General features: G+C 40.5%; 1 protein-coding gene and 1 long non-coding RNA gene across 4 annotated transcripts in view; one reads left to right on the top strand and one right to left on the bottom strand.

Annotated features, from left to right (window-relative positions):
* The window catches only part of nfkb2 (nuclear factor of kappa light polypeptide gene enhancer in B-cells 2 (p49/p100)), a 17497-nt gene that overhangs the window by 2467 nt on the left and 3848 nt on the right, over positions 1 to 11182 (top strand). Inside the window, exons 2-15 of one of the 3 annotated variants that reach the window (XM_035663096.1) lie at positions 358 to 467; positions 1401 to 1440; positions 2747 to 2822; positions 3303 to 3343; positions 5939 to 6037; positions 6444 to 6595; positions 6791 to 6903; positions 7258 to 7416; positions 7565 to 7669; positions 7756 to 7844; positions 9082 to 9220; positions 9410 to 9535; positions 9737 to 9940; positions 10034 to 10175. In XM_035663096.1, the coding sequence (XP_035518989.1) occupies positions 1402 to 1440; positions 2747 to 2822; positions 3303 to 3343; positions 5939 to 6037; positions 6444 to 6595; positions 6791 to 6903; positions 7258 to 7416; positions 7565 to 7669; positions 7756 to 7844; positions 9082 to 9220; positions 9410 to 9535; positions 9737 to 9940; positions 10034 to 10175 (1484 nt within the window). In that variant the 5' untranslated portion in view covers positions 358 to 467; position 1401. The remainder of the gene's footprint in view (positions 1 to 357; positions 468 to 1400; positions 1441 to 2746; positions 2823 to 3302; positions 3344 to 5938; positions 6038 to 6443; positions 6596 to 6790; positions 6904 to 7257; positions 7417 to 7564; positions 7670 to 7755; positions 7845 to 9081; positions 9221 to 9409; positions 9536 to 9736; positions 9941 to 10033; positions 10176 to 11182) is intronic. The other 2 variants (XM_035663095.1, XM_035663094.1) reach the window with 2 other exon arrangements.
* LOC118329121 lies at positions 10201 to 11156 on the bottom strand. Its single transcript, XR_004796778.1, has 4 exons — positions 10760 to 11156; positions 10615 to 10681; positions 10443 to 10502; positions 10201 to 10358 (listed from the first exon to the last, which is right to left on the bottom strand). It is a non-coding gene; the product is annotated as an uncharacterized LOC118329121 (long non-coding RNA).

Below are 11182 nucleotides of genomic sequence, written 5' to 3'. Positions count from 1 at the left end.
CTGCTTCCAGTCTTTGTGCTTAAGCTAGAGCTAACAGTTTCCACCTGCTTCCAGTCTTTGTGGCTGAAGCTAGGCTATAACAGTTTCCACCTGCTTCCAGTCTTTGTGCTAAGCTAGGGCTAGGACAGAGAACAAAGAGGAAACATATTGAACTGTTCCTTTAGTCAGAGGCGGCCAGTTTGTTGTTTTTCAGTCTGGTTGAGGATTGTCCCCAAACACTGAGGAGGAGGAGGAGGAGGAGGAGGGAGGGAAGAGCAGGGATTGGAAATTCCACTTCTCACTTGTATTTAGATATGACCTCCATTCAGACACACGCAGACTCTCAGTGGTATTAACTCCTGATTTTGGCGTCTGCAGGAAAAAGAACAGAACAACCTCATCCTGCAGGGAGCTGGCCTTCTTCATCTTCATCTTCATCTTCATCTTCTCATCTTCTTCATCTTCTTCATCATTGCCGGAGCTCTCAGGTGTGTTTTATTTGTGGTTGAAAACGAACAGAAACGTGTGCTGTTGTTCTGGTGTGAGAGATCAGACCTCCAGGTTTAACTGCTGGTGTCTCTGCCAGTGATGTACAGGGTGTACTCCAGGACACTGTGGACATCACTGCTGTTGTTGTTGTTGGTTGTAGTTTCTGGAGGAAAAAGGAAGCTGCTGTTTAGTCTCTCCAACAATCCCCAAATCTGGATTACTACTAGCCACTAACAGTAGTAGTTGTTTTGTTCCACTAACAGACTCAGGGTTGTTATTGTCAGGGTGTCTGACAGGCATCCTTATGGGGAAAGGGATCCCCCCTACAGAGGGATAGACCTTTAGTTTAACCAAAAACAGGAATCAAATCATTTTTTTTTTTTTTTTTTTTTTTGTATTTTTTTTTTTTTTATTTTTTTTTTGTTTTTTTTTTTTTTTTTTTTTATTTTTTCTTTCAACTTCATTTGGCTGAACACACCAAAGTTAAGGCATTTTTTTTGCCCCCCCCCCCCCCCCCCCCCCCCCCACCCCCCCCTCCCCCCACCCCCCTAAATGTTAACCATACAACTTTATAAACTGATAATAGGTCGAAGGATGTTGTGACTGTTCATCTTTGTTTTGTACCAGCAGGTGGCCCAAAATTTAATTAAGGCCGTTGTTAACATTGCACAGGTGCGCTCGATATCCAGGAAAGCATTTCATGCATGTTAAATAGAAATAGTTAAGTGACAATAGGGATGGGATGAAGGAAATTTGATGTGTTTGTGTAGGTTGTGTACAGTCCTGATTGCCATAAGCTCTTCCTCTGTCTCCCTGTCTTTATTCTAGGATTTAAAGTGAGTGTGTGTGTGTGTGTGTGTGTGTGTGTGTGTGTGTGTGTGTGCGCGTCTTTAAACCAGCCTCTAACGTTTGTTTGTTTGTTTGTGCTGCAGGATGACTGAACCTCAGTTCATCAACTCCTACGACAACGATGTGAGTTCTTTTCTCTTCCAGTTGATGATTTACGACGTTTTCAGCTCATTGATTAGTTTAACGAGTGTTTGCTGTACGAGTTCCAGTGAGGGTCAAACTGACTGATGCTTCATTCAGGGAGCTGCTGAGAGACGTAACGTCTGTGGTTGTGAAAGAGATGTGTATATTCAGGGCTGTCTGTAGCTTTTTGGGGGGCTTTATGTCAAAATGCCCCTGTTAGAGAGCCCTATTTTATGAAACTAATTATTTTTAATGAAACAATCTTTAAAACATTTGTTTTTTCAATGGAGTTTGGAATGTGGGACATCTTGAATAAACAAACTTCTTTTTAAAAGCTTTAAAGGCCAAAATGTAGATTTATTGTGCAGGAATAAGATCAAATATTAAATGTGAGAGCAGAAGCAACATTTTATCAGTTAATGCCTAAAGTTACTAATTCCACCTTAATAATTCCAATGAGATAAATGAACCATTGGCCACTATCTCACAGCTTCAGAGGATGTTCATTCACAGCGTAATGCCAGACTCCATTCATAATTCTTGTAATTTAATGTTGTCAGACGCAGCTGTAAGAATTACCAACTGAAGGAAGAACAAATTAAATTGTACAAATTCCGAGTTTCTAATCTTTAATTAAATACGCAGCGCTGTCGGGATTTTAAAGATTTCCACATTAGACGTTTTCTGTGTTTGTTTGCATTGTTTTAAGCTGCTATCTCAGCCAGGTTTCCGAACCTAGTGGGACATATCTAATTTAAATAAAGGTAAAAAGATTCAATCAAATCCTTAGTAATTTAATAAATCTACATGACATTTACTTAACCTTTATTTAATCAGGTAAATGAAAAATGATCCTTATACATAAAAGACTAACATAAGGAAAGGAAATAGCAGCTGTTATTTTCCATCCACAGACGAGAACAGTCATATAGAAAGGTTTAAAAATAAAATACTAATTAAAGAGCAAAGTTAATATGTGACTAATATTGTGAATATGACTCACTTATTTCATTTTCTGTTCCAGTTTTGATTCTTCGATTCAATGAAATGTTAAAAATACTGATAAAAGTTTACTGTTGAAGTTTGTTAAATTGGACCAACAGAGGTTCTGGATCCAGAATCCAGTTTGGGGGGTTTTTCAATCGGCTGATTGTTTCATGATACCAGAGATGTGTCATTTTCTAGTGATGAAGTCTTGAATGATGATCAGAAACCATAAGGACAGCTACTGTAGATAGAGATTGATTGTAAAGTGAATTTACCAACTGTTTTTAGATGTTAAAAAATATTTCTTTTTCTTCTTCAGCTACATATGAATTTGATGCAGTACGACTACATTCCTCCAGTGGACATAAAGACTGAACCCTACATACCTGAGACAGGTACGCAGACGATCTGCATGTATTATTAAACACAGTAATTGAACTGTCACCCTATTACAGTTGGTCATAATCAGTGTGTCAGCCTCCGGGGGCGCCCCCATACCTGGAGCCCTCGTATCATTTGTGGTGTAATGTCTCATTCATACCTGGAATTGAGGTCTTTTAGGACCAGAATCAAAGAAATACTTTCTTGAATTGTCTCAAACACAGCAGTCCCCCTCAGTCCCCCGACCTGAACTATTCCCTGTTATATGAAACCGAGACGACGTTTATCCACCAACTCAACTGTAGCTGGGAAGCTGCACTGTCTAGATCTTACTAAAGGGGAAAACACAAGGTTTTACGAGGTGTAAAAAGTGCTGGTGAAATAGTGAAAGTTGATGGTAAAATCTCAAAAAATGTCATTGTGACCAGTGAATTTCAGATATACAGTCAGAGTTTCTGTGTGTGTCATTAACTAGACTGTTGTTTATGTTGCAGCTCATGGTCCCTACATTCAGATCATCGAGGAGCCCAAACAGGTGAGAAATAACTCAAATACAAACTTACAACTTTACATTGTTTCTACTCTACAAAGTGACTTTTAACAGTGCTCTGAGTTTATGGACCAGCTTCATTAAGGGAGTTCATTCATAAAGACGTACCACAAGGATCAATATTAGGCCCATCTGGTTGTTTGGAGTTTGATTCACAGCTTTAACACCAGTTTAAACAAACCAAACCAAACGAGTTTGTTTGTGTTGTTAGAGGTGAAAGTACCGGAACTTCCCATATGGATCTATATTAGGCCAAGGGCGTTACCGTGCATTCTTATTGAAGAAATGTGAAATATGTCCTTATTTGAGCACTATCTCTTGTTATTTCCTTATTATTTTCAAAGTATTTCGGTTTATTAAAGAGTGTGTGACTCCCCCGACTTGGTTGCACCGAGTACCGTCGTTCAGTGTCGCCGACTTGGTGACTTTTCAGACTCTCTTAGCAGCTTTATTTCTATCTATTTCTATCTATCTTATCACTGCTACTGGAAAAGTCCTCATCTCTGGAAACACGTTTAAAATGGGAAAGGAAAATTTAAAAATTCAAGTTAAATCAAGAAAGGAGGATTGCTCCAGAGCCTCGGGTGCCCGACTGCAAACCCTCAACTGGGCCTCTGGAGCAGACAATAGACCTCTGCCCCGAGGATCTCAAAGTACAAACGCGAGCATGTACAGTACTTGAAGGTCAGAGTAGTAAACAAGTAAAATCAGTTGTCAGTCAACTGGGAGCCAGCATGAAGAGGCTGAAACAGGAGCGATGTGATCCTGTTTCTGGTTAAAATCTTGGCAGCTGTACAGTGTGGGCGGCAGTCAGTTGATTTTTGGTTGAGGCAGGTATACAGGTGTCTACAGGAGTATTAAAAAGAACTAACTGCTCTGCATTATGTAGACGTCCTTTATCTTCCTCAGAATAAAGAACCAATATAAGAACAAAAGGCTTGTTTACCTAAACACACAGCAACCTTCACACGCACACTGTTGTTGGTGTTTTCCATCGTCAGGTTGATCCTCGTTACTGTAACAGCCACTTCCTTTAATCCAGGGTTTTCCCAACAGTCATAAAACAACATGGGACTGAGCAGATGAGCACAAACAGGGAGTTTCTGCAGCTAAAGGTCATGTGACTACAGAGAGTCCTCTGACTGTCAATATGCAAATCACTTCTGGTATGAAGAGAAAAGAAGAACCAGGTTTACGCAATCAGTGGATGTACAAACACAAAGTGTTCATAGTTCTGCTCTGAGGTGTGAACACACTGAACCAGAGACATGAACCAGTTCACAAAACCATCACTTCTAAAATAAGAATTCAACAAAGCTGATTCTTAAAATTAGAAACATAACTTTATTTATACAGCGCTTTTCAAAATAAAGTTACAAAGTTGTGAAAGAGATGTGTATATTCAGGGCTGTCTGTAGCTTTTTGGAGGCTTTATGCAAAATGCTGTTTAGGGCCCTATTTTATGAAACTAATTATTATTTTTAATAAAACATTCTTTAAAACATTTGTTTTTTTCAATGGAATTTAGAATGTGGGACATCTTGAATCTTGAACGAACATCCTTTAAAAAGCTTTAAAATCGTAATCTGAGGCCAAAATGTAGATTTATTGTGCAGGAATAAGATCAAATATTAAATGTGAGAGCAGAAACAACATTTTATCAGTTAATGATCAAATTCAGCTGCCTAAAGTTAATAATTCCACCTTAATATGAACATGAGAATTGTTCTAGTGCTATAGAACACATTATTATTATTAGTTATTATAAATGAACCATTGGACATTATAACTGAAATGTGCCGCAGCTTCAGAGGATGTTCATTCACAGCGTAATGCCAGGCTCAGAGATTAAATCAAACTCTTTGGTATTCAATAATTCTACATGACATTTACTTAACCTTTATTTAATCAGGTAAATGAAAAATGATCCTTATACATAAAAGGCTAACATAAGCTAACGAAGGAAATAGCAGCTGTTATTTTCCATCCACAGACGAGAACAGTCATATAGAAAGGTTTAAAAATAAAAGAGCAAAGTATTATTTTATTTTCAGTTCCAGTTTTTAAATCTTAAATCTTAAAATTAGAAACATTACTTTATTTATACAGCGCTTTTCAAAATAAAGTTACAAAGTGCTTTAAATGGTTGAACCAGGATTATAAACCAGTCAATTCAAAATAAAATAGAATAGACGAACAATAACAGAAAGAAATGTAGGCGTTTATTCTTTGTTACTGTAAGGAAACAGACAGACAGACAGACAGACAAATACTTATAGAATACACAATATGCAGAAATAGAAAAATAAAATCTAATAAAACAGAAATATGAAATATGACTTCAGGATAAAATACAATATACAGTGTCTGTATATGGAAGAGTTTACAGCTGTGAGGAAGAGACTGAAAGTAAGAAAATATGCAAATTATTATTAAATTATTATTAAATTATAATCAAATTGAGCAGCTGCTCAATATGAGGCCGTTCTGGATTACAAACGTCTTTAAATATGAACCTGTTCAAACTACAACAGATACATATTCAGCGAGGTCGGTGACTGTGTGTGTTTGTGTCCTCAGAGGGGCTTCCGTTTCCGTTATGAGTGCGAGGGTCCGTCCCACGGCGGGCTCCCGGGGGCCTCCAGCGAGAAGAACCGGAGAACCTACCCGACAGTGAAGGTGAGTCGGTTCTGTTTGAGCTGCATTCAGGTCACATCCTGCTCTTTGTTTGTCTTTGAAGTTCTGATATATTTGAATACGTTGTTTAAACCATCGTAAGTCTTTGTTGCCCTCTATGGAGGTATCGTAGCGCCAACACAAACTGAATCTGAACGTAAACGTTTTTAATTAATATAATAATATTTCACAGGTTGAAATTTAATTTATTGTTATCAACTTGTGAGCGTTCAAATTCAGTTTGTCCCCCAGATGAGTTCAAACTGAATTTAAACAGTTTGAACAGATTCAGTTTGCGGCGACTCTACAATAACTTAGCCTGATGGGAAATATTCAGTCTTTTATCTTTAATATTAAAATGACTGTTTGTATTTTGCAGTTTTTCTGATGTTGTTTTCTCTCCACTCAGATCAATAACTACGTGGGTCACGCCCGGGTGGAGGTCCAGCTGGTGACGCACTCCGACCCCCCTCGTGTTCACGCCCACAGTCTGGTGGGACGCCACTGCACTGAGAACGGCACCTGCACGCTGGACGTCGGCCCCAACGACCTCACCGCCTCGTCAGTATCCAATCACAGCGCAGCACTTTGTTTATAAAACAAACAATAACAAATCACAACAAAAACAATATACAAATTATTTGGACCCCTCATTTATATTATATTATATTATACAATATAAATACTTAAACTGAGACATTTTACAACCTGGTTTCTGTTATTGTTGTTTATTGTTGTTGTTGTCACTCCCTGCAGCTTCAGTAACCTGGGGATCCTCCATGTGACCAAGAAAGGTGTGGTGGAGGTTTTGAGTCGGAGGCTGCGAGAAGAGAGGAAGAGACAGAAAGGAGCTCACTGTCACCTCACAGGTAAACTCACCTGTCGGACCTCAGAGAAACCTCCGTACACATTATTGTGTTTATAGTTCAATCACTGAGGCTGCGTCTGTTTGATCAGTTTAATGAGGCTCTGCAGAGATCAGTTTACAGCAGCATCGACTGCACTGAATGTAAAACGTTCTTTATTGAACTGAACTGAGCTTATTACGGTTATTAGTTTAGTTATTACGCACACACACTTACTCACATCCCCCTGCAGTACTGCAAACTACCCCTAGGGGCGCTACTAAACCAGCAGTGAACTGAATAAAAACCTTTCATATCACAATTTATTAGTTTTAATTTTAATTCAATTCTGACGCTCTGCCGTCCGTCCTCCTGCAGACTCGGAGGAGACGTCCATCCTGAAGGAGGCCAAGGAGCTGGGGAAGGTGATGGACCTGAACATCGTCCGGTTAAAGTTCACCGCCTACCTGCAGGACAGCAACGGAGGATTCACCAGAGCGCTGAAACCTGTCGTCTCCAACCCCATCTACGACAGCAGTGAGTCCACGCAGTCCTCAGATCCTTTTTAAAGCATTTCAATGTTTCCAACAGTGAATGAGATGATAGACGGAAACTATGGGATGTTTCTAAATATGAGATAATAAAACCAGTAAAAGTGAAATAAACGGATCCCGTCTGTGCTCAGAGTCTCCGAACGCCTCCAACCTGAAGATCTCTCGGATGGATAAGACGTGCGGCTCGGTGCTCGGAGGAGACGAGATCTTCCTGCTGTGCGACAAAGTGCAGAAAGGTGAGAAAACACCTGATCGGCTCGTATCAATACACTTATTGATACTGGAGAAATATCCCATCATGCCTCTGTGCTGCTCGTTACAGATGACATCGAGATCCGTTTTTATGAGGAAGACGAGGATGGAGGCTGGGAGGCGTTCGGGGACTTCTCACCCACCGATGTTCACAAACAGGTGTGTGTGTGTGTGTGTTATTGATTAGTTAAGTTATTGATCATTATTGATCATTTGTATGACCTCTTTTGAATTTAAAACAACATTATGTAACACTTCCATTGACTGTAACAGGTGACGATTCCTTTAAATTACAAACAGCTAACATTAGCTCACATTAGCTTTCAGATGTAACTAGTTTACTAATGATTGATGTAGATGAGCTAGCTCGTTACCTTGGTACCTGGCTAACAGCAGATACAGTCAGCAGCCGTTAATTAGCGGTTAGCTACTTCACAGAGAGTTGAAGCCGAGCAGCCGGAGGACATCAGAGGGAAAACCCTGATCCAGTTTCACCAGAATCCGTCTCACAGTTGCTCGTTTGAGATTTAAAGTGTCTCATTTGTTCCGACCTGAAACCAAAACAAACTGCAGCTTTAATAATAATCTGTGTGGATGTATAGAAAACTCCAGACCGACGCCATCGGAACAAGTTTCTCCTCCATTTTCTCGGTTACCACGGTGACGAGTCCCGCACCATCCTAACATGCGATTGGTCGACTGTAAAATGAGCGGCGGCGGTGCTTTTTCTCTCCTGAATAAAAACCCCGACATGGAGCCGGTGTGTGGATGAGTCACTGGCAGAAACGCTCTCAGACCACAACAAACCGACAGACGCAGTCCGCTTTGATCTGAACTCGGCGGGAAATCCCTGAACCCAAACATCCTCACTGCTGTTGTCCCCGACAACGTCAGACACAGTGTCTAACAACTGATTACAGAATAATGTAAAGCCCGATGGAACATTATACCGGCTCACATTAGTAATAAAAACATTATTTACTGTAAAACTAATAGAAGCAGGTCTCCTTTACTAGCCCGGTGTCTCCATTAGAGGCCCGCCAAAGCGAGTTCTGAGCAGAGTTTGACGAATCGTAGTTTCGTAGAACATCTCACATCGACCCTCCAAACTGGGACTTTTCCGTGTTCAATGAGATCCTTTTGGCAGAAGAATAATTCCTTGCATATTTCAATAGTGTTAATATTAACAATATGTATTTAAACAGCAAAACAAAGTTACGAAGAAACAAATAGAAACAACTTGAAACAGAATAAAAGCTCTGAGAGTTGAAAGCTAACCTTTTTAGAAACTGAGGTTGAATCCAGGTTTTAATCATCTCTTCTCAGAGCATGAGAATATTAATATAATGTTTCTGTCTGTCTGTCTGTCTGTCTGTGTCTGTCTCTCTCTCCTCAGTACGCCATTGTGTTCAAGACGCCGCCCTATCACAGCGCCGAGATCGAGCGTCCCGTCACCGTCTTCCTGCAGCTGAAGAGGAAAAAGGCCGGCGACAGCAGCGACCCCAAACAGTTCACCTACATCCCGCACGTTCAAGGTCAGCTGGGAAACGTCAGCACACATACAAACGGCGCCCGTACAAACGGCGCCCGTAAATCCCCGGGAAGGTGTTTGTTTTTGGGGTTTAAGGTCACAGTTGTGGGGTTTCCCTCCGTGGGAACAGTTTCTGACCTCCCACTGACGCTGTTGGCTTCCTCTCACCGTCTCGTCGCCTGCTCTGTTTCAGACAAAGAGGAGGTGCTGAGGAAGAAGCAGAAGCCGCTGCCTCACTACGAACCCTGGAGAGGAGGAGGAGGAGGAGGAAGAGGAGGAGGAGCCGGGGGATTCGGAGGAGGAGGAGGAGGTGGAGGAGGTAGGGAGTCAACTTTCTGTTTTTATAACAAAGTGAGGCGTTCACACTGTAAAAACATCTTAAATATGATCAAATGTTTTGTACTGAGCATAAAATAAAGACTGTAATGGACACTCACTTTTTATTATCATTATTATTATGTTAAAAATAATAATGTTAATAAAAATAAAAATGTATTAATAATATTAATAATATCTGCAGGATTCCAGTTCAACCAGCAGATGAATGGAGGAGGAGGAGGAACAGGAGGAGTCTTCTTCTCATCCGGATTCACAGGCTTCGGCACAGGAGGCGGGGCTCAGATGTCCGGCTCCACCCCTCAGACGGGGGTTACCCAGCAACAGACAGACACACAGACGGGAGGACAGACAGGCTCGCCACTACAACAGCAGCTGTTTCAGATCGGTGAGATATTTTGTTGTTTGTTTGTTTGCTGATGATGTCACCGTGTTTGTGTATGAGGTGACAGTAACATGTGATCTCTGCATCGTGTTTCAGCTACCGCCCTCCACAGCCGAGCCTCTCAGAGCGCCAGACAGACCGCCGCCGCCCTGCTGCAGTACTGCAGCACCGGGGACGCACGGGTCCTTCTGGCAATCCAGAGACACCTCTGTGGCGTCCAGGACGGCAACGGGGACACGTGAGTCTTTTAACTGACAAACAACCAGAACAACAACAACAACAACAACAACATCAACAACATCATCAACAACATCAACAACTACAGTTTATGACTCACAGGACATTCCTCACCTCTGACTGCAGTTTTCAGTTTGTCCAGCAGAGACTCCAACTGTGTCCGACTGCGTTCAGACAGACTCACCTGACAACAAACAGCACTATTATTATATTATCATTATTGTTGTTGTTATTATTACTATATTATTGTTGTTGTTGTTATTATTACCTGTTGCAGCGTCTCGTCTGCATCAGCTGATCCAGAGTTTATATTCTCCACATAATAAACCTGCAGACAATCAATCAGAAATCAATGAACCACTTTCTACTCCACCACATCCCGTTTCTGTCAGCAAACATATCAATAAAGTGTAATGGATCAATAAAGAGGATGATCTCACAGGTTTGGGTTTCTCTCTGGAGTTACACTTCTTCAGGTGTTTCTCCAGTTTGTCTTTACTCACGGTGCTGAAACAATCAATCAATCAATCAATCAACATTCTGACTGCTTCTGATCAATACCGTCATTGATTATTGATGACTCACTGTTTGGGGTCAAGAGGACACACAATCCTTCTGCTGTTTCCTTCCTCCTGAAAACAGGAAACAAGAAGCTGTCAACAGACTTCATGGCTGCTAGCTGATGTTAGCTCAGCGGTGCTAGGTTATAAATATATAAATAAATATAAATATATACTAAATATAGAATAAATAAATATAAATAAATATTATTTTACCTTTATTATTTTAACTGATAATTGAATCACAACATAAACTAAAGGTTTTATTTACATAAACACCAGACATTATTTATATTTTACAGGTCAAATTTGTTTATTAACGTTGTTGTTGTGTTTTTGTCTCTAAATACAGTTTAATAAAGTTTAAACTTCAGTCTGAGGAGTAATTATCGATCAGCTGTTCTCTTGTTATCGGTCTGTCTGTGTCCCTGAACTCACCACCGGTCCC

The sequence above is a fragment of the Morone saxatilis genome, unplaced genomic scaffold, assembly GCF_004916995.1.
Source record: "Morone saxatilis isolate NCDOM2014 unplaced genomic scaffold, NCSU_SB_2.0 Contig19, whole genome shotgun sequence".
In the NCBI taxonomy this organism is placed as follows: Eukaryota; Metazoa; Chordata; class Actinopteri; family Moronidae; genus Morone; species Morone saxatilis.
The sequence above is the reverse complement of the archived record's forward strand: the minus strand, read 5'-3'. Positions and strand labels throughout refer to the sequence as shown.